Consider the following 23614-nt stretch of genomic DNA (forward strand, 5'->3'; position numbering starts at 1 on the left):
ACAGGCTGTGTAGATGTCAGTGTGCCCACACTATGATAATTGGATGACTTTGCTTTATACTTTGTTTGTTAGCACTAATGGCTCAATTTTCAGACTTGGCACTTAAATGTATCACAACACTACTTTACTTGGACACTCAGCTATATGTTTTACACAGTTATGTGCCAATTTGAATATCCAAATACAGGATTTCACCTTCCTATTAAGGTGCCAAGATTTAAAATCTGGGCTTTCTATCTTACTATTGTAATACTATATGCTCGGTGATATAGGGTAGTGATAGTTAGATGAAAGTGAACATTACATCGAATTATTGTCCTTAGACTATAGAACAAATTGGCAGGAAACTGTACCAATGTAATACTATCCAGTTATTGCTTTGCCAGTGCTCCCCAGTTCTGCCATCGTATTAGCTTTATACCACTGGATAATTCCCCACTGTTAGCTACTGTGTTTGCAGTCAGGCATCATAAGCAAATAAAGAAAATGCAAACATGATTGATTGAGTCATGTGGTTTACAGAAGATTTTCCTTTTGCCTTCTAGACTGATCAATGGTAAACATGGAATTACTATTAAAAACTATAGTACAAGATCACTTCTCACTGTCACCAATGTAACAGAGGAGCATTTCGGCAACTACACATGTGTCGCTGCCAACAAGCTGGGGGTGACCAATGCCAGCCTCCCTCTCAACCGTAAGTAACATGAATTTATGGCAAAATGTTCATAATTGTTTTTCTACAGTTGTAGATGGAAAAGCATAAGAATTCAGCACGATTGTTTTGGTTTTTTTCACAGGGAGTATGAATACCATAGCATACATTCCTTAATAACTGCAAATACACAAATCTAACTACTCACTTCCTGAAAATAATACATTGACCTTTAGAAAGATCCTTATTTGGGGGATGGAGAGAAGCTTTAAGTGAATCCAAAAGTACCACATCTTTGGCAGTGGGGATTGCTACTACACATGATGCTGAATTTGGTTTCTGTCTCTTTTTCACTATTCTGATGGAGTTGTAACTAGAATCTGTTGTTTTCTGATGCTCTCTCCTTGAGATGTCCAAGAAAGATTCAAAACTTTACATGTTGGAGATACAAAAATCCAAGGCCTTATTGCAAGCGTGAAATTAGCATGACTGAATAATGCATGCCTAAGATTTTACTGTAAACAAAACAAGAAAACCTTCCAGTCTCTTCAAGAAAGTAATACCTGAACATGTACAAACCAGGGATTACACTCATGGAGGTTAACTCTCTCATAACTCTACCCTACAGATTTTATTCTAACACATTTTTCCCAATCTACAGACCAATTCTCATAAATCCCTCAGAAAACCTGTCTGAATTTAAGATTGAATCTTTCTGAAAAGCCAAGGGTGGTTGTGATGGACAAAGCAGAGTAGCTTGGTGATTAACACCCAATTTCTTTTGCATAGAATGAATCTCAAATATCCTATTTCAATTATCTTCTACTTTTAGAGTTAAGGCATATCTGTGGTTGCAGCACTTCTGTAGTTGATCTGATAATCGTGACATCTGTGATAGTGATATCTGGAGATATGTATTGTCTATCAGGTGAATTATGTGTGTTAATTTACAGTATTTTAATATAACACATTTAATGGTGAAAAAGAATTCAGAAAATATGTGAACTATTTGCAAAATTTGGTACATTTTTTATTTTTAAAGAAACCATGAGTCCAGTGGTTCAGTGGAAATAAATACTTAAATCCTGAGACTCCTAACTTATAACCTTGAAGTTTCTTAATAGTCCAGTTATTTCCTATCTCTTCCAGGGCTTATATTCAGCTGGAGCCATCCAGAGCAGAGCTCTGGTAAATATTTCCAAACCCACGGGATCCCCAGTGCCTCCTGCTGGGTAGAAGCCCCAGCCCCCTACCCCAGGGCTAAAGCCCCAAGACTAGGCAACTCCCCCAGGTCTAAAGCCACAAGACCTCCCAGCCTGCAGCTCAAGCTTGGAGCCCCGAATGGGGGCGCGGGCGGCACAGGGGCTCCAGGAAATAATCCCTTTAGAATTTAAGCCCTGATATTTTACTTGTATTATTTAAAGCAGACGAAAAGAGTCTGAATCATCATAGAGTAGTCGGAAGCCTATTTATATTGCTTCAACAGGGAGAATGTATTTAATGTTTGAGATGTCATTACCCAAATGAAAAAATGTTACAAATGTTTTTAACCTAAAATACAAGACATAGCACACACCATCCTCCCAAAACAATATTCCACATGAGAGTTTAGAGTAAATGTGAGTAGTAGACCTTCCCCTAAATTTCCAAACAAATTGGATAAAATGTGGCATACTTTTATTGATACGAACATACCTGAATTTAGGGAGAAAGCTCATTTACCTGTATAGCTGTTGTTATTGTGTCTATTAAAGACTTATGGCTGAATCCTAACATGTGTTTAATCTCTGCTCAGTACAAGTGAGTAGCAAAGATAACTAGAGGCCACCTTTACACACCCAGCTCACTTTCTGGTGAAATTTAGCCTTTGAGTTACTCTAAGTTGCATTGGCTGTTATTAGCAAAAGGGTTGTCCTGTGGGCCAAGGATTACTAGTGTACAGACGCACTCTGGCTATGTCCCTTAAGCCTGGGTTGGTGGGAAGAGGGTGTTGTAAAGCCAACAACAACAGCTCTGTGCCACATGGAGATGTCCACCACATCAAGGAATCTCCAGCTGTTAAACCATCTTTCCACCTGATTTGCACTGCTGGAGCAGCACAAACAAAAGAAGAATCCAGCAAAGATCAGATCCATAGTGCATTCCATACTGTTTGGATGTATTCAAAATTTGTACGGAGCCAGAAATTGGGCAAGTGAAAGACAAAAAAGTGAAAATAGGCAAATGAAAAAGTGTTAAAAGTTTTTATGAAATTTGTATCTGTAAAGAAATTCTGCCCTCTTGATAACCTCTAGTTCAGGGAGAAGCCAGAGTCAGTTCAGGGAATGAAACAGTACTGTATAGTTTCCTTCACTCCCCAGTTTATGTGCAGGAGCAAGTTCAAGTGCTGCAGAAGTCAATTCAGATGGGTGGAGGCGTAATGAGGGAAGAGAGCTGTATCACATCATGTGTGGAAGCCTGTTCTTGGAGATGCAGTTTGCACCCTTCCTATGCTTTAAAACCAGTTCACTTGAAGTAACAGCTGGTTTGGGAGGCAGCTCAGAGGTCGGCCAAAGTCTGTGTGCCAGCAGCAACGGAATAGAGCTGAGAGCTGGAAAATACTATCATGGCTCTATTATGATGATGATAGATACAGGCTGAGCATCTTTGTGAAGCACTCAGAGATGTAAGGATTGAAAAGGATATATAAAATTCAAAGTATTAGTATTGTTGTTAATAGAAATTTTGCATCATAAAAGATAGTGGCAGATCTAAAGTGGAACAGAATGACAGAAAATAATGGAACATGGGTCTGATCCTGCATTCAATGTTGTAGAATATGATAGTCATAGTAGCACTGTGAACGTCACTGAGAGTTTTGAGTGTGCAAGTAATACAGGATGGGGTACTTTATAATATTTTGTTTTATTATATTAGCATTGCGCAAATCAAATTATGGCTTGTCATGATTTAATGAACTGCACAAGAATAAGGAATTCAGGATTTTTGAGATTGTTCCTGTGACATGATTTGCATAGTCCCAGAAACAGGAAGAGAGATTCTCATGCAAAACTCCTTGAGTAGCGATTCTATTAAGTATTTGGTTCTATGCTTATATGACAGAGAGAATTTTCTCTCCAAAAGATACGGTTTAGTTTGGTGAAAGTCAAAGATATTGCAATGTATAACACCATAATCTACAAACTATTGTTGTGGAGGGTTTTTTTCAGTTAACAATAATGAGTTATTTGATGATGAAACATATCAGTTGCAGGGATAAACATGATCTGATGGTAACATTGCCTAAAATATTTTACAAATTGGTCTTTGATGTCTTATTTAAATGTATATTAATAAAAATGAAGAGTGTATGTTACAAAATGAGCCATTGAGTGGTTAGAGTAGTGTCATTAGAAAAGCTGCCAATAGTTACTGAGATTGCAGAGCCCCTGTTGGGTGTACTTCTGAGTTCTTCTGCAGAACCACAATCAGTGTACGAAGACAAATGATTTTATCAGGATTCTGTCACAAAGCCCTTCTGTATTACAAAATCAGCAAATATTGAGTGCAAAAGACTACACACCTCTGCTATTAGGTATTGGCAAATTGCCCAATGTCTCTGAGAAATTGCTAATTGGATGCTTCTATGTATGCATCTTTAAAAGGAACTTCTTTAAATATAGCAGTAGAAAGCCTGCATTTTCTTCATCTGCAAGTTCATATATAGTAGGTACATGACATCTCAGCTATCAAGAACCACTATCCCTTTGTTAGGGGAGGGGTGGTCACACCTTTGCTGTATTCTCTTGTAGTAGTATCTCGACAGAAAAGTATTCTTTAAAAGGGTTCAAATTAAGGCTATTAAGAAATACAAGAATACTTTACATAGGATTACTAGCAAGGGGAGCATGAGTATCAGCGATGTGTACATTCAGGCTTAAGCCAGCAGAGAGGCAGGAAGTGGGAATGGGGACAGCTGAATTATAAGGTACAGAATCTTTTCATGTGGCCTAGGCAGCTGGTTTGGGAGGAAAGTGACCAGGCCACAAGTGGTTGTCTGGGTTAAGGGAGTGACATAACTATGGAATAGTAATGCCAGCTGGGTGGGAGGAGTAGAGGGGAAACCTGCCTGAGGCAGTTGTTTTCAAAGTAGCGGAAAAGTAACCTCAGATACTGTTGTGAGCAGAAGAAACTGGTCAGGATCATTTCTATGGGAAACTGGGAAATAAATCAGAACAGATTTGTAGGTGAATCTGAATTTTTGGGGGCTCTTCCAGACATTTCAGCTTGTGTGGATATTTTGAGCTTTGCCACATCACTAATTGAAGAACATGATGGGTTTTGAAAGTGTAAGATCTAGCTATTAAAAATCGATCAGCAATAAAGTGAACTTTGCAGGAAGAAACAGAGATCCAGTGGTTCCCATAAATTAATAATGAATGGCAGTTTGCTAATTATTCATGGCTAAATCCATGGTATATTCCAGATATTCTTTTCCAGATGTATTCCTGTGTTTTCTTTGTACGAGTATATGAACTGGATGATCCTCCCAAGGCACCATTTTAGTGTGTGGGCTGATTGGATGGTCCCATCCTGCCATCTATGGGTCCTATTCATCAAATATTTTGCACCATTTAAGCAGATTTTCCACAGTTTGCAGCACTTAAAAAGAGGAAGAATGCAGGTTTTTCTGTGAGTCGAAGCACAGATTTTATGATTCATTAAACCCATTTTCTCAAGGGAACAAGTATTGTTATGATATGTACCCAGAAAAAAAGGTTCCATTTACAGAGGAACAAGGCAGGGAGTTGGTGGAGAAAGGAATAGTCCTCGATTAAATATGCAGAGTCTTCCTCTAAATTAACACAGTTTTAAATAAATAAAAGCAGAAAGCATTTTCCTGAAAAGGAATTTGTGAAACTGCCCTTTGGGTCTAACTTTAACACTAGCCACTAACACAGGTTTTGCACAAATACTTACTCTGCTGTTCCAGAAAAAAAAAAGTAGTCACAATATTTACTGCTAAAACATGTATCTCATACAGTATTATGCTCTGCAGTTCACTGACTGGAAATGTCAGGTGAGATATCTGTATGTGTGACATAATATATACAGATTATAAAATGGTTGCTTGGTTCATTTTACAAATAAGGGAGTCATGTATTTTATGGTTAATATAGTCAGGTATATTTTTTTCTGTTTTTAATTAGTAATGGGAGAAAGAGTATGGAAAAGTTTGGGTATTTCCAACAGAAGAACGTTCAGTAAGCCTGTAATGCAGGACATTCATTTTACTGCCTATACCAGTATACCTCCCACCCATTAATGTTTTGGTGGCACTTAAGAAGAAAAAGCTGAGATCTCATTCATCAAAAGAAAACCTCACAGGCTTAATGCCAGCAGCTGACTTCTCAACCATTCTCCTCCTCAGAGGATTGAGAGGATGAAGGGCACACTGATACTCTTCTTCAGCAAACAATTCTTTTGCACCACTGGTAGTCCCACCATACGGATGACCTTAAAAGTTATCAAGAACTCTTGGAGAGGCTGGCTTAGATGTTGGACTTCAAATTTTATTTGCCCCAAGAAAAGTTTTATTGTTTGTTCTACATTGTTCAGATGAGGCAACCTAGCCTAATGGCCCCCTTAGAAAATAAGAGGATTTTTGAGTTAGAAGGGGTCTGTAGTTAAATCTAGCCTCCATGTCAGCTGCATCCAGGAGAACTGTCCTATAGGTATCAAGTCTTATAGAAGAGATTTGAGAGCCAATTCAGCTGCCTTGGAGAGGTCTTGATAGTTTGGATTGACTTGTTTGACAGCCAGAAAAAGAGTATACAAGAGATTAGACGTTCAAGGGTAGAATTCATATGTATCAGCTATGCTGCAAATGAGGATAGCTAATTACCAAATGCACTAATAAGAAGTATTCCCTCATCAGAAACAGTTTGTCCCCTCTTCTGGGCCAGTTTCCTGAGGAAAACTAAAAAGAAGCTACTGCTCACATTGCTGAAGGACATTGGGTAGCAAAACATGACTTGTGACTTACGATTCAAGTGCCAATGCAACCTGGTCCATCTCAACACCCATCACTGTGTGCCAGTCCTTGTGGCTACACTCTTCTGGATTGGCAGGGGAGATTAGATTGCAAAAGAATACTTGTCCTTTGGAAATCCCATTTTGTTTAGAAGCAGAACAGAGAACTCCTTCTGTAACCCATGCCTGCTGGGTGTGGTGCTCTGTCCCCCTCTAGTGACACATAGATCACCTAGAGGTTAATGAATTTGCTACAGGCTTGACTAAAAGCTGTGTGGCTTTTAGCTTATGCAGTAGAGGCTCATGCATTTAGCTTTAGAGGTCCCAGGTTCAATCCCACCTGTTGATGACCAGGGTTTTTCAGCATTACATTTGCACACTCTAAAAGACCATAAAACCATCCTCAAATGATTGGCCCTTTATACAGTACTGGCAAAGGAGCCTCCATGCTCTAGCCAAAGACCCTGCCTTCTCTCCTGAGAAACAGCATTCCTGGCATAGACCACATTGGCTCAGAGATTCAGTGAGATACCAGTACTAACAGGTGATCTACATTATGTGCTGTTACTGTAGATACACTGATCTTTAATTCTCGCCCTACATTCTCTCTAAAATGATTCTGATTTTCAGTTAAATCAATCTGTCAGTTTGCCTGTTTTTCCCCCTCAGGCCTACCCAGAGAGGTTAGTTTACAATGATAGGGGGGATTTGAGTTGCTATCTGAATAGAACTATGCTATTCCACAGGTCAGACAGATTATTTGTATAGTACAGGTCAATCCATTTCTATTCAAGGTATCAAAGTAGATCAGACTCTTGTTATGATATAATATAGATTCCATTATATTAAGGGCTCGTTCCACCAGCTCTAAGGCAGCCTCCAAGTATATCTCAGAAATGTCTCTGTGATAGAGGTAAGCAAGACTCTGGATTTCTGTTCATACCTTCATCTTCATGCAGCATTACTCCCTGGACTTAGCCTGTAGAGCAGACACTCACTTTGTGAGAATAGTTCTGTAACATTTCTTTAAGAAACTCCTTAGATCCATCTCTTTAGGTCTGAGACTATTTGTCAGTCTCCTGCAGCATGGATCCATGTAAACAGTGCTCAAGGAAAAATGGATAGTACAACAATAATTGTGATTTTCTTTGAGATGTATGGCCTCCTGCCACCTTTTCCACTATTTGAGTTTTATCACAGATTCTTGAATTAGTGGGGGGAATTAAGTGGCCTTTGGATTTGCTCTCCTCCACCTTCATTTTTAATGAGCAACAGGCAGCTCATTCAGGCAATCATCTTGAACCATAGTTACTGAGCTAAGTAACCATAATTGTATCAGTTTACTATTGTGCAAGGTATTTGTAGTAATCCCCATTCTATGTATCATCTATGCATAGAATGGGGAATACTGCCAATACTTTAGCCAAATGCAAAAATATAAATGGTACCTTTTTAAGAGCTTCACTGTAGAGGAGAAACTGTCTGTTGCTGTGCCCTATTAAACAGCTGCCACGTAACCAGTGGTGAGCTGGAGCTGGTTCACACCAGTTCACGTAAACCGATTGTTAAATTTTGAAGCAGTTTTAGAACCGGTTGTTAACCCGCTTCCCTGCAGGGGGCGCTGAGGCTTTGATGGGCTCCCACTGGGAAGTGATGTAATTCCTTTTCCAGCCACCAGGGGCGCTGTGCTGTGGGAGCCATGTGGGCTGCCGCCTGGCCCTCAGCACGAGCCCTATTGCTGCTGCTGCTCCCCTGGCCCTGGGGCTCCCGCTGCTGCCTGGTGGGTCCCCGGCTGCTCTGCTGGGCCTGGCTGTGTCCTGCTGCTCTCCCCGTGAGCACCCACCACCCTGCCCACAGCCACCCCTGCCTGCAGCCAGCCCCAGCGGCACCCCCTGCCCTCCCTCCAGCCTCCCCCACACCCCCTGCCTACAGCCAGCCCGCATCTCCAGCCACCCCTGCACCCCCTGCCTGCAGCCAGCCCCTGCTGCACACACACCCTGCCCTGCCTCCAGCCAGCTCCCATCTTCAGCCAACCCCTGCCCTGCCTCCAGCCACCCCCGCACCCCCTGCCTCCAGCCAACCCCTGCCCTGCCTCCAGCCACCCCCGCACCCCCTGCCTCCAGCCAACCCCTGCCCTCCCTCCAGCCACCCCCACACCCACTGCCTGCAGCCAGCCCCTGTCTCCAGCCACCTCTGCACCCCCTGCCCTGCCCACAGCCAGCCCCTGTCTCCAGCCAGCCCTGCACCCCCCTGCCCTGCCCGCAGCCAGCCTCTACCTCCAGTCAGCCCCTGCCCTGTCTCCAGCCAGCCCCACACCCCTTTGCCTCCAGCCAGCCCCGCACCCTCCTGTCTCCAGCCACCTCTGCACCCCCTGCCCTGCCCACAGCCAGCCCCTGTCTCCAGCCAGCCCTGCACCCCCCTGCCCTGCCCGCAGCCAGCCTCTACCTCCAGTCAGCCCCTGCCCTGTCTCCAGCCAGCCCCACACCCCTTTGCCTCCAGCCAGCCCCGCACCCTCCTGTCTCCAGCCAGCTCCGCACCCCCTGCCCTGCCCGCAGCCAGCCCCTGTCTCCAGCCAGCCCTGCACCCCCCTGCCCTGCCTGCAGCCAGCCTCTACCTCCAGTCAGCCCCTGCCCTGTCTCCAGCCAGCCCCACACCCCTTTGCCTCCAGTCAGCCCCTGCCCTGTCTCCAGCCAGCCCCACACCCCTTTGCCTCCAGCCAGCCCCGCACCCTCCTGTCTCCAGCCAGCTCCGCACCCCCTGCCCTGCCCACATCCAGCCCCACACCCCCTTGCCTCCACCCAACCCTGCACCCTCCTGTCTCCAACCAGCTCCGCACCCCCTGCCCTGCCCGCAGCCAGCCCCGCACCCCCTTGCCTCCAGCCAACCCCGCACCCTCCTGTCTCCAGCCAACTCCGCACCCCCTGCCCTGCCCGCAGCCAGCCCTGTACCCCCGCCTCCAGCTAGCCCTCCCCACGCCCCTGTCTGCAGCTGGCCCCACGTCCACTGGTGCTCTGCCATTCTCAGGGAAATAACCCTGCACACCTACTTCAATGAGGGGGGGAGGGAGCAGCTGGGACCCACACATGTGCACACCCTAGGGTGACCAGACAGCAAGTGTGAAAAATCAGGACAGGGGGTGGGGGGTAATAGGAGCCTATATAAGAAAAAGACTCCACAATTGGGACTGTCCCTATCAAATCGGGACATCTGGTCACCCTAGCACACCCCCAGCGAGTGGTGGGGATCCACACATGTGAAATTGAGCTCATTTCTAGTTGAGGCCCATCTTTTAAAAAAAGAAGGGTTAACATACATCCGTATTTTCCCAGACAGGTCAGGATTTTGGGTTCTTAAATCACCATCCAGGAGGAATTTTTAAATTTTAAAATTTAAATATGGGAAAATATGGACTATGGTAAACCTGTTGGTACAAAAAATACATACTGGGGCACATCCCTTAAATCAGAACTTTTTATAGGGAGCCGTTGTTAAGATTTTGGCAGCTCAACACTACACGTAACTACCCAGATATTACTTCCTGTTAGTGGTGGATTAAATGATCCATGCATACTTCTTATTTGCTTTCAGGTCTTTTGGCATCAGAGAGAAATCCTTGAAGTAATAGTAATAACGATTATAAAATATAAATCATCCTGAACAGCTGCAGGAAAAATGTTAGTGGTTACATTTGGAAGAGGAGGTACTGGATAGCAGGATGTGTGTGCGATGTGACAGTATATTCTGTGCTAATTTAATTTCTGCAGCAAAACTACTCTGTTGAATAAGCATCCAATTGTGAACTTACGGTTACTGCGACATGCTTATGATCTTGTCTTAAACTTTCCTAAGTGCCATTAAGCACCAGCCCATGCCCTTAATTTATGTTTGTTGATTAGATTGTGCCCCGATTCCCACGTAAAGATTCACACCCAAACAATATTTTTAATAAATTGAGCTCCGTGCCTGCAATGTAAAAAAAGAATATTATATATATTTAAGTTTTAAATTAAGTCTTTGTGATCTCCACATAACATGTAGTAATATGTGTATTGCTCAGTCACATTTACTATGCACGATTTGTATATCACTGACCTCTACTGGAATGTCAAACATTTATAGATGTGTATAGTGGGCATCATTAAACAGTAGATATTTATGGCACTATGCAACATCTTCTAAATAGAAAATACTGGGCTATGTTATTCTTTAATTTTTTATGCAGCATTGGGAAAATTTTACTCTCCAAAGTGAGTAATTTGATACGTGAGTAAAATACCTTTATTTGTACCATAATTGTCAATATTATGGTAAGAATAGGAGCGCAGATTTTCTCTTTGGTCTGGTACATTTTCATCACATTTTGTAATTTACACAGTGCAAATTGCATATTCACCTCCAGCCATTTTTAAAGACCTAACACTACTACAGATAATGGATATAATACTGTTTTAATCCCAAAAATCTTACCCTAATGCCATATATGCACTTTAGTTTTCAATTCATCATTAGTAACCTTGAATTTGTTATGATACATTATATATGAGATTATATATCTGTAAATCTATAGCTAGATCTGCTTATGGCTATAGCTATCTATAAAGACAGAGTATGACACACCTGTGCTACAGAGATGTAATCATAATTGTTGTATTGCTATATAATTAATCTCTGCAGCAGATTGTGTGGCATTCATCAAATAATGATCCACTTAACACATCCCTTACCTCTATACTGTCCTTGGAATGACTGACTGCAAATTGGATTTTGAGTATAGTCTGAGAGAAATTCCTTAATTTGAATGTGTATTTGAGCTGCACAAAAACATATACAGACTGAACATTTAGCACCTTATGCATTATTCATGCTCATAGCTTAGACACTACCCACCAGCACGTAAAAGGCAGGAACAAGTTAGCTTCACTTCATGATGTGTACGCATGCCGGTGCTGACAATACTGTCACTGCTAATGGCTTAAAAGATGCTGTCACCACCCACTCACCTGTGGCTAACACTCCATATGTATAAGCAATGAGTAAAGGCACGCGCTCTTGAAGATCACATCATGTCTTTCAACCTCTGAATAAAGCTTTGTTAGTCTAGTTGTGCAGAGATTTGGGTTTGATCCATGACAGCTTTTTGCTCTTTTTTTCTGCCCAGGATAATAATTTGATACTATACTATTTTATTGATATAATGAAAGCTGTATTAAGTCACCTGGTAACTATATTTGCCTGTCTAATCTGACAGTAAAATCTGAGTCCCTATTAGGATTTCTCGCTATTAAGTTTATTGTGTATGCAGCCAACTGCTATACCATCCAGGAACATAGCAATACCATGGGTAGCTACTATTAATAGGTTTCAATAATTTAAAATATTGTTGTTTGAAATTATGCGCAGTGTGTCACAGGCTGCATAGAAATGCAGTGAGAATTTTTACAGGCTGTTTTATCATTAAACTCTAAGTTTTTTTCTTTATGGACTGATAAATTGTATTTTAATGTGTTTGGCTTTGTGGCAGGTTCCCACTAAGTTTTAGCTGAATATCACCAATACCCTAACCATTTTGTCATTTGTGCAAAGAAATGTGCTCTCCAGGGAAATCTTCATGTTCAGAGTTTCAGTTCTGTTGCCTAATAACTTACAGAGGCATTATACCTTCTTGTTTTACTCTTTCATTTCACAAAGTACTAACCCTAAAAACAAATCAGACTGAAATCTGACTGCTCGTCTATGTTATGTTGGATCTGAGTTGGAGGGTCTGTGAAATTTGTTTTCAAGTTCCTGCAGGCATTAGGAGTTCAGTGCAAAGCCCAATGAGGTCAGTGGAAAGACTCCTATTGATTTCAGTAGGCTTTGGGTAAGGCCCAAAAAACTACGAGGTACATAGGCTCCTGCAGAGACAGAGCACTGGATTGCAAACCAGTATGATGGAGCTAAATCTTTCATTTGAAATATACCCCTACTGCTGCTGCCTTGTTTTTTCCAAAGAAAATCCCATGGGGTACACATACTCCGTCTAGAGATTTTCCTGTCAAGTCCTGTTGTTCTGGTTCCTGTGAGAAGGCAGGCCAGGGAATCTTCTCTTCTCCTTGTGGGAAGTAGGTGGTGGAAAGTCTAGTAATGGGGTGTGGAATTTCTTTCACAGCATGTGATGTATGCAGACACACTTTGTGAACCCCTAAATGTTTTTAAATAATTTGTGACACTTCTGCTTTTGATTGCCAACTGCTTGTAGCACATCACTTTGCACACCCCTTGATATTGTAAGCTGGGTGCAGGTCCAATTCAGTTGAATGCTGAATGTCATGAAACCCTGAAGAGTTGACCAAAGCACTTTATCTTTGAGGCTAATAATAATAATACTGTGTCTTATGTTTATATAGAGCCTTTCATTTCAAAAGAACACAAAGTACTTTGTAAACTTAACTGACTGCTTTAAAAATTCTACACATGAATCCCTTCTGATGCCAGTGAAATTCAGTCATTTGTGGGATTGAATGTCCCAACTGATTAAGGGCCTCTTCAGAGCCCATTGAAGTGAATGGGAATATTTTCATTTATTTCAGTGGGCTTTGGATCATGCCCTTAGAGTGTACAGCACTGCACAAAAAGTAAGGCCCCATCCTGCACTTATCCCTGCATGAATTAATGTTGATCACAATGTAGACTATGCATGAGAGTAAGCATTGCTTATCGGAATAAGGGTTAGTGCTTTCAGGTTCTGAGATAGTTAGTGAAGATGGTTGCAGTTCATTATTTTATTATATCCCCCTAAACTGTGCTAGGCACTTCACAAACAAATAGAAAAGATAAGATCCTTTTTGTACCCAAAGAGCTTAGAGTTGACAAGCACAACCGGTGAGAGCAACAAAAAAACATAGCGGGGAGAAGAGGCAAAGGTTACAAAACTAAGGACAGGAGGTTACTTAAATGTGTAGATTGTGACTGAAATGTTCAAAGCCACCAAGAGATTTGGATACCCTGGGAGCCTTGGCTTTGAGGCAATACATCCGGCAGGCTGCCCCAAATTCAGGAAGCCCGGGCTGCTGAAGAGCAACGAGCTTGGGAGCCAAGGTTTCCAGACTCCCTGTCGGCCTGCCAGGAGGGATGCCCTGGATCTGAGGATGCTAGAAGCCCTGGGAAGCCGGACTCTCACTGCTCCCAGGCTTTCCAGTCCCTGCTTCCCTTCAGTCAGCCAAGCAGACTGCCGAGGAGTTGGGAGCTTGCAATCCCAGTCCCCAGCAGCCCACCGGGTGAGCTCTCCAGAAGATGGGGAAGATGATTTCTGTTAGCATTTCATCAGAACTGACACATTTTCATGGAATATTTCAATTTTTCATGAATCTGCATTTTCTGGTGGAATAACGTTGCACTGGAAAATTTCTGACTGGCTCTAGTGTGCATACTAATGTTATAGAAAAGTTAATTGGGTTTCCTATTTCACCTTTCTCATGATGCAGCAACAAGCAGATGATCAATAAAATTGTAAGGCAACAAATGTTAAACTGATAAAAGGAATTTTTTCCTTAAAAAAACCCATATAATATGTGGAATACATTGTCACAAGATATTACAGCCTAGTAGGATCAAAAGAGATGTAGGGATTTATATCCATATCGCAGCATGCGCAGTTTCATTGAATAGGGTAAAACAAATGGCCATCTCTTCTGCATGCGTAAATAATGTAGATCTATAGGGATCTGGCTCAGAACTTTCAGAAGGCATATGAACCCTCATTGCTCAGGTAATTAGTCAGCCACTGACTAATGAGAGTTCAGAAGTAATTCCCCCTATGCCCAGTTTATTCTATAACTGGGATTTTCACTTTATTCTGGAGTATATGGCACTGGCTAGTGTCAGAGACAGGGCGAGATTGACCATTGGTCTAATCAATATGGTTATTCCTCCATTTCTTCCTTTAGGTCAGATGGAATTTTAAGATCCCAGGATTGTACCTGTATGAAAATATTGTATTTAGATTTCATAAAGGCTGTAAGATCCTGGGGCATTTACCTTTTCTTATGTGTTTTCTTAAATTGCATATTTATAACCAGTTCTGAGAGCTCGTTCTCAGTCTGTATACCGAATGATTCCCAATGAAATAGTGTAATATTGGGACATCTATGGAATTTGCTTATTGCTAAGTGCAGTCATGCCAACTATTCTTCTATTTAAAAAATGGAACTGTAGGTGAAGTTTATAAATAAGTGCTTGACTAGATGTACATGATGTCCAAATTTTCTTCACTTTACTCACTAAGAAATCACATTGAAGCAACTAGTAAGCCAAACAGGATTTGGCCCATATTCAGAGATATAATTACCCCCCAAAAATATATGTTGCTTTCTCTTGCTATTTAGAAAACAGCAGCTTCTCTCCAAACCATAATTTCCTGAAAGGCACTTGTTTGTTTCTACCTTGTGAGCAATCTTCTAGTGTAATGAGTTAAAATGTGAAAAATGATTCAGAAGAAATTGTGGTGGGTGGCATACTACCCCAAAAAAATGTATCATTCATCTTGCTGAAACGTGCTGTGAAATTCATACACATTTCAGCAGCAAATTGGAAATCACAGAAAATTAGGGAGGGGAAAATTTTCTGTACTTTAATGCAACAATACCAAAAATAGATTCACAGATTTAAAACTGTAAGAGAGCTTTTTTTCAGTCACCTCCCTGTATAAACATTCATTAACTTCTGCATTGGATCATCTAGGAAACAAGATGCTGAGGGGTTTAACCAAGTCTTTAAAGGAGGAGATTCAAGCAGATTTTTTCTTAAATCTACCTACAGTTTTATCATGTCAAGCCAACAAACTTAAAACCCACAGGAATCTCACAAGCTTTTGACAGTATTCTGTAATAAACTAAGGATTTATAAAAGCTTCAGGTTTAAAAAAAAACAGAGCAGCTGAAAAATGCTAGCAATTGATGTCTGGGTACTGCTTGTAACATTTGAGACAGTTAGAGGTAAAGGCATATAATTTATTTTTCAGAAATGTACTTCCCTCCCAAATTTATTATTACTCTGCATTTTCAAGTTTTTAATCTTTGTAATATTTTAATTTCATAAACTTTATTCTAAGATAAAAGGTAAAGCTGGGAACTTGATGATTGAAATTATATTAACACCTGTAATTAAAATACTTTCTTAGGACAAAATGTTTTAAGTATTCATTTTCAAAATTGTCCTGGAGAGGGAAAGAGGAGGTAGAAAATCTTATTGTCTTTACAAGCTAAAACATGCAATATAGTAAATAATCATGCATTATTTTGAACTCTTTGGGCTGTAACATTTAAATCTTTAACAGCTCTTTGAGAATATAAGGACTAAAAATTCCAAAGTAACACAGTTCAAGAAGAAAATAACAAAATGGTAAACCTGGGTTTGGGTTAGGAACTTATAATATTTGACCTATTAGCCTTTCGTGGCTTTTAAAACTACAGCTGATAGAGGTGCTGCAGACTTCTACATCACCAGCAGCTGCTGCATTTATGTTCTGAGGCAATATTTGCTAAATCTGTTCATTTGGAATTTTATTTCATTATTTATTTTTGCATTAAAGGAATGTTACCCTCTTCTTTTCCTAGACATGAGTTGAAAATTAGACTTGGTAAACTCAGAAAGATCTACAGTATCAACAAGCAAATTTCAAAATATAATTTCTTAAAGTTTTAAAATTCAGATACATCAAAACCCTGCTTTCTGTCAATCCAAGCTTTAAAATTAGGATTAAAACAGGAGGAAAACATTAAATCTTCCTCACATTTCCAGTCATCATCCAACCTATGTTGTTTGGTAATGATGATGTGCCATTAGTCAGTCAGAAGGCTAGTGACTTTAACTTGTAAGGATATCTGTCAGGCAGTTTGAAAATAAGAATACTTCTACTGGTCATTGAGCATTCACCACTAACTCCTAGATACTAAAAGTGCTGCTGCTCTGTGTAAATATTTAAAAATTAGTCTCAAACCTGAATGAGCTAACATGATAGAATGTGAACTGAAAATGCAATTCTTGGTGCATGACCATTCATTTGAGTGAGAAATTTATTTTTAATTCTTTTGATCCTTAGAGAAATTATCTACTTCTACATACAATTATTGATTTTTATATAAACCAAAAACCCCTGGAAATTGTAATAATACAAGTAAAATTTCCTTTCATTGCTTCTAACAAATAGAAAGTGCTTTTTTCCTTTTTTTACCCTATTTTCAAACCCGAACATAAAAAAAACTAATCCAGAAAATCAGATGACCTATTCATGAGTCTTGAGAACAGCATAAGATTAAAACCAGTGGAGATAGCCCACACAGGTACCAAAAATCTGTCTCACTGTTCTTTCACATTCCCCAAAATTCTTTCCCTGTCTATTCAGAGATCACACAATATAATATAAAACAAAATGGACTGTCTGTCATCAAACTGAGGGCCAGATCCTGGCCCCTAACACAGCTGATCTGGGCCACTCCAGTGTTGCAAAGTCACCTTAAACTGGCCCTAAATAGCCAGCTGGATATTCCGACAGTGTTGGAGCCAGGCTGGGGCCATTGAAGCTGAGTGTAATTTAAAACAACCCCGAGGCTGCTCTTGATTATGCTATTGGCTAGATCAATTTCTGGCAGCCCACAGAACTGGGGATGCAGAGCTGTGATACAGCAAAATAGCTGAACCTAAAAATGTGTAGCAGATCTTCTGAGCATGTGAGAATTCCCTGCATGACAGACATGGCTTCGGTCCCAGTCCACAGATAGAAGAATCCTCCTGCATACATCCTATTTGCATAGACAGGTTTCAGAGTAGCAGACGTGTTAGTCTGTATTCGCAAAAAGAAAAGGAGTACTTGTGGCACCTTAGAGACTAACAAATTTATTTGAGCATAAGCTTTCGTGAGCTACAGCTCAGCTCAGCTGTAGCTCACGAAAGTTTATGCTCAAATAAATTTGTTAGTCTCTAAGGTGCCACAAGTGCTCCTTTTCTATTTGCATAGAGTATCTCCGAAGTCAGTGGGACTCTGCTTGGGTATACGGTGCATCTGCACATTTTCTGTTACAGAATCAAAGCATTACTATTATTTCATTATTAGATTTAGACAAAAAAGAAAAGGGAGTGGCTAGTCAAAGCTCTAGTGTTCTAAGTCTGCAACCTGTAGACTCCTTGGAAGCACAGATTGAAATTTCAGGAGAGTATACTCATTCCTTCATCCTTCTGAGCTACATAAATGGAGTAAAGTTCATTTGGATTTATATTAATAATTAATTAGTTTTGCCATTGACAGTACCCTTGAAAATGTCCCTTTTGAGAGTGCCTACTGTCATTTTCTCTTTTAACAGTCATGCCAGTAGGTTCACATATTTTTTAACAAAATAAAATCTTTTTAAAATCTCAAATTAGCATGGTGCTCCATTTTGGAATCCCTGCTTGGTGGGGTTTTATGGTTGCTACAAAAATCAGACGCTTACTCCACAGGAATGCCTCATTCTTTAAATAATGGCACTGTAGGAAACCCCTTAAATAATATATTGGTGCTCTGTGCATTCCGCCTTGAAGCTTTGTCTTCTTGTGTTCAACATTGGAGAATTATATCTAAGGACCAAATCCTGCAGCACTCAAATAAAATCAGGGAACAAGATCTAGCTTTGTATGTGATATGACTAGTGCTGCATCTGTGCTCTTTTCCCTCTTGCAAGCTTTTACCAAGCAAGCCCTGTGTTCATTTTACACTCAGAATTGCTTTCAGAGAGATTGTTTTTGCTTTGAATGTAACCTTAAGTTTCAGCAGCTCCCTTATTTTCTTCACTGGGAGCAATTAGAATTTCCCAGCATCACGGTGGTGGAGTTTTTTGCCTTTGTTTAAGCATATGATGCAGAGGAAGCCTAACAGGCTCTTTCAGTACATGTGATTAAGAGTAAGAGATGAAAGGCACTAAGGTCACAAGAGCTTAGAGGAACTCTGTGATAGTCGAAACTCTAATGAATAACTTGCTGCTGAGCTAAATAAAACCCATGCTCACCTAGGGGTTTATTGGTGGTTCAGTTTTATTATCCTGTTTACTGAGTGGAGATTGGGGTCAGCAACATTGTTTTTGCTTTACATTGATGAAAAGATAGTTAAAGATGTTCTTGACGTACCGAAGAAATTGTTTCTATGTACTTTAATTTCCTGGGATTTTTTAATTATTAGTTTGGTTTTATGCTGACCATTCTACACATAAAAAATAAATGTTCTGCATTTGGTCTTCAGTAGGCTAAGGGCTATATATTCTTGTGTATATAAAAGTGTAGTCTGTTTGTCTCATACCATAGAATAAAATGAAAGGAAGACTGAGCTACCTTAGGGCCGGGGTTCTCAACCTGATGGTCATGACCACTCTGCCCTTCCCATGCTGCTAAATGAGAAGCAGGTTCTGGGGTCTCAGTGTTATCCCAGTATGGAAAAGGTGGAGAACTGAGCTACCTTAGGGCCGGGGTTCTCAACCTGATGGTCATGACCACTCTGCCCTTCCCATGCTGCTAAATGAGAAGCAGGTTCTGGGGTCTCAGTGTCATCCCAGTATGGAAAAGGTGGAGAACCTAATATTGTAAGTAATCATTCATTTATTTTACACAAAATAGCACATACAGTTTATATATGCTTATATACTCACCACATTTATTTGCACTTATAACTTATGATTCTGTAGTGTATAGTATAGTACTCGAACCTCTGTCCAATCTCTGCCCTGTAAGAAAAAGAGAATGAAGCCTAAAGTACTCTCTCTGTCCCTCAGTTGTACTGGTCTTTGTTTGGGATATAATGGCTAGTGGTTTATAGTCAGATCTTAATTTTGAGGAGAGGGACAAGCAGCTAATATCTTTTTGCAGTATATCACTCTGACCACTAGAAAATCCCCTTGGAATCACAATTCATATCCTTTAAATGGGATAACCAATTCTTTTGTGTGGTTGGGATGAGGCCACACACAAGAGAAATGAATTTATGATTTAGTTGGTCCTATGGACTTATCAGTAAGAGGAGAATTCAAACCAGTACCTTACAGAAATACACTTAATTTCTTTCCTGGCTCTGAACATTCCATAGCTCCCCAGCCAGTGAATCTATTTCCTTCTTCTACATATATGTGTTTGCTGTTTGCAGTACCACTTATTATATGGAATAGTGAGACACTTCTTTGACTAGTCTTACACCGCTAACTATTGTCTCTTGCCTATCTATAGCTCATATCTAATTTCAGCAGTCCACATTCATATAATTTTTACATTCATTGCCTTCTCCTATCTTCATATGTTATGTGACTCTAGACTCTTTGGAGCAGGGGCAGTAGGAGTTTCACTGCAAGGATATATTGTAATAGGCAACAATATCTTCATTGATTTTTTGTTTTTTCCACACTAGTGAGCAAAAGTAATCTCTCCCTAGTGCTTCAGAGTGCTATGAAGGAGAAATAACTTCAGTGCCAGCCCACATCCTGTGACCCTGGCCAGGATCAGTAGCACATGCAAATTGGAGTATACACTTCTTTTTGTGAACAGCAATGTCTTTCCTCTCATTACCCTGCTCTGTATGTGAAAGGTGGTTCCAGTGCCAGACACATGTCCAGAATTACTCTGCTGCCTATCTCCTTTCTTTTACCATTTTATTATTGACAAAGACCATAATCTTTCCATAGTTTGTGCTGAACCTAAAAATTGCTATATCTAAGCCTAATTTTGATCCTTCCATCTTCTGTAACTTTATATAAACCAAACCGTCCATAATTTCATGTGTGTGATGTTATGCAGGAATAGATTTTTTTCTGGGAAATTTGAGGCTAATTTTATAATGTGTTTCCGTAAACTACTAATATAAATTTTAAACAACCATAATTCAAGCTTAATGAAGTTTTTTCAGGAATTTTATATGGTTTAGAATTTCACCATGAAGCCAGCATATCTCAATATGTAATTTCTACAAATTTGTAACTATTCATTTGATAGACATTGACTGTGGATTTCAATTCATTATGGATCAGTAATACTGTAATTACACAGTAATGATTAAAGAACTTATTCACAAATTAGGAATATATATCAGTAGGAGCTAGTATTGGAGTAAGATAGGCAACTACTTTACAGCAAGTAAATCTTTAAGTCATTTGTTACACAGATAATGTGGCTTTTTGGACATATCCATGGAGACAATAATACAGTGTACTATCTATGGATTAGCTAAAGCATCACGGAAAATGTAATATAATTTGGATATAGTTGTGAAATGAGATATTACTTATAACCACACACACACTTCTATTGATCAAATGACTTTTAAAGATACCAATAACAGTCTTAAATCCAGAATTAATAAGGACACAAAGAATGATTTCATCTGTTTCCCTATTTTTTGTTGTTTGTCCACTTCTGCTTGAGTTAGCAAAAGGATTGTGGATACCTATTATATATCCACCCTCTTCTTAGGATAATAAAAGGATAACGTACTACTCTTCTCCCAGACAGTCCTTTGGAATAGATTTTGAACTGTCCTTTTTCACTAAGCCTAGTTTCTGCTGGTTTAATTTAGTGAACATTTTAAGAACTTTCTTTCTCAAAAATGCTCTTGGAAATCCTTTATGCTGGCAAGAAACCCTGAGCACCGTTCATTGAAAAAATACGGGTAAAATCTAATCACTTTAATTGGCTGCAGGCAATAGCATTAAAATATAAAGCATTCAACCCCTGCAGAAAATCTGTTGCTTTCTCTGGATATGTAATGGGTGAATGACATTTCTGATGACACAGAGAGCTGTACTGGGCATATTGCACTAAGGTCTTCAATATTGGGGTAAGCTGTTTCATATCATACTAAGTCTTTTCCTGATATTTGATGAGAGGTGCATATCCTTAACTAGCATACCAGAAAAAAAGGAAAGGAACATCTTTTGGATGTAAAGATAGAAACAGATCAGTCAATCAGAAAGGGGAGGATATTTTAAAAGGATCTTTCAAGGTAGTTGTATCTAGGGTTGCCAGACATCTGGTTTTCTACCGGAATGCCCTGTTGAAAAGGGACTCTGGCGGCTTCAGTCAGTGATGCTGACCGGGCTGTTAAAAGTCCAGTCGGCGGCACAGTGTGGCTAAGGAAGTCTCCCTGCCTTCCCTAGCTCCAAGGGGCTCCCGAAAGCGGATGGCATGTCCAACTCCTAGGTGCAGGGACAGCCAGGGAGGCTCGATGTGCTACCCCCACCCCAGGCGCCAGCTCCGCAGCTCCCATTGGCCAATGGGAGCTGTGGGGGCAGCGTCTGTAGGCAGGGACAGCGCACAAAGCTTGGAGAAGGGGTGGGGTAGGGGTGGGAGCTCAGGGAAGGGGCGGGGCAGCGCAAGGGTGTTCAGTTTTCTGCAATCAGAAAGTGGCAACCCTAGTTGTATGATTGGCTCATAACAGTGCAATTTTATGCAAGATTAACACAGGACTGAGAAATACAGAACATGATAGCAGATACTGTAGGAGACAAACTTCTAACTCAAGTGCAGAATTTTGTAGGAGGCAAAAAGATTATCTGCATGATCCCTCTGGCTCCTGATTCTTCTTCAGGTTGCAGATCTGCATAGTCAGTAAAAGGAGGAAAATTAACAGGCTCTTTGTCAGATGTGTGGTATTTACAGAAACCAGAAAGTATGTAATTGACTAAAATCCAATCTGAATAGAACTTTGGTTGATAGCATTGTCTGTTGAAGGCATGCCATTATATAGCAGGAAAGAGGTGTCACTGTTGTATATACTTCAGTTCTATCATATCTCTAATGTATTGTTTACTTTGTAAAATTTACTTTATGGCTGGAAGTGAGAGTTAACAATCGTGCAGATTCAAAGAATGACCTCTGAGGACAATGATGTATAATTAGTGGGAGCGGTAGTAGTTCTAATCATATGTTTTTTAATGGCAAAAAAATTCTAACAGTTTACTGCTTCTACATTATTCATGAACTTCCTATTTATACATATTAACGAAAGCACAAATTAAAAAGAGTACTAAGAATATTTTGTCACTTTTTCTTCTTTTTGTTGTAGGCTGAACAGCTGTAAAAATTACACCTAAACCAGTTGTTTCCTCTGGAAAAATCTAAGATTAGAAATAAAGATTTATATGCCAATATTATTCCTCTTTGATAGTAAAATATTTTTACTTTGTAAAACTGAATAACATGATTTTATTTTGGTAGAATTTTGTGGGGGGGGAGAGTTTATTAGATGTTCGCCTAAATGTGGTAACTAATAGGCTTTCTCTATTTGCTTTTCCTTGATTTCATTACATAAAACATAAAGTACACAGGAGAGGTCTGATTTTTAAAAGTGATGATGAGCACCATCACCCAGTGTTCCCATTGATGTTAGTGGGAGTTGATACTCAGCACCTCTGAAAATCATTGTGCATTGTGTGGTTTCCTTTAATCATTTTAGACTGAGGTGGTTCTGCAACCTTGTTCTGTAGGAAATATTTCCACAGTTGGGCTTCATAATAGCAAAAGGCCAGGGACAGGTTAAGCAAGCATTTATGGATTACATTAAAAAGAGGGCATAGAAAGCTCGCTTTTATCTCTCGGTGGAATACAACTACTCACTTTTCCCTCTTTTTTTTATTTTAATTATAAAGTATACAAGATGAGCTTTAAAGCAATGTCTTTACTACAATCTCCATTACCGATTGCTACACAGTGATGAATTTCTTTTTAGAAGTTAGAATATCCTGTATTTCAGGGGTAATCGTGGTAAATGCTTACTTCTACAGACTTGATAAGTAAACCATAGCATAAAAGTTGACAGAAATGGCCAGGCTTGTCAGGGGCAAGTTAGGTTAATGCTCCAGTCTTTCAGGAAAATTTCCCTTTTGTGTTTACTGATTGAGATTAAAATCCCTATTTATTCCGCTCTCTTCTCTTTGGCTGACAGTCCACTTTATGTCTGGTACA

General features: G+C 40.1%; 1 protein-coding gene across 3 annotated transcripts in view; it reads left to right on the forward strand.

Moving 5' to 3' along the window:
- Positions 1-23614, forward strand: part of NEGR1 (neuronal growth regulator 1) — a 609038-nt gene that overhangs the window by 487150 nt on the left and 98274 nt on the right. For all 3 annotated transcript variants that reach the window (XM_038413602.2, XM_038413603.2, XM_038413604.2), the window contains exon 6: positions 546-697. In XM_038413602.2, the coding sequence (XP_038269530.1) occupies positions 546-697 (152 nt within the window). The remainder of the gene's footprint in view (positions 1-545; positions 698-23614) is intronic.

This window comes from Dermochelys coriacea, chromosome 8, assembly GCF_009764565.3.
Source record: "Dermochelys coriacea isolate rDerCor1 chromosome 8, rDerCor1.pri.v4, whole genome shotgun sequence".
Classification (NCBI taxonomy): domain Eukaryota; kingdom Metazoa; phylum Chordata; order Testudines; family Dermochelyidae; genus Dermochelys; species Dermochelys coriacea.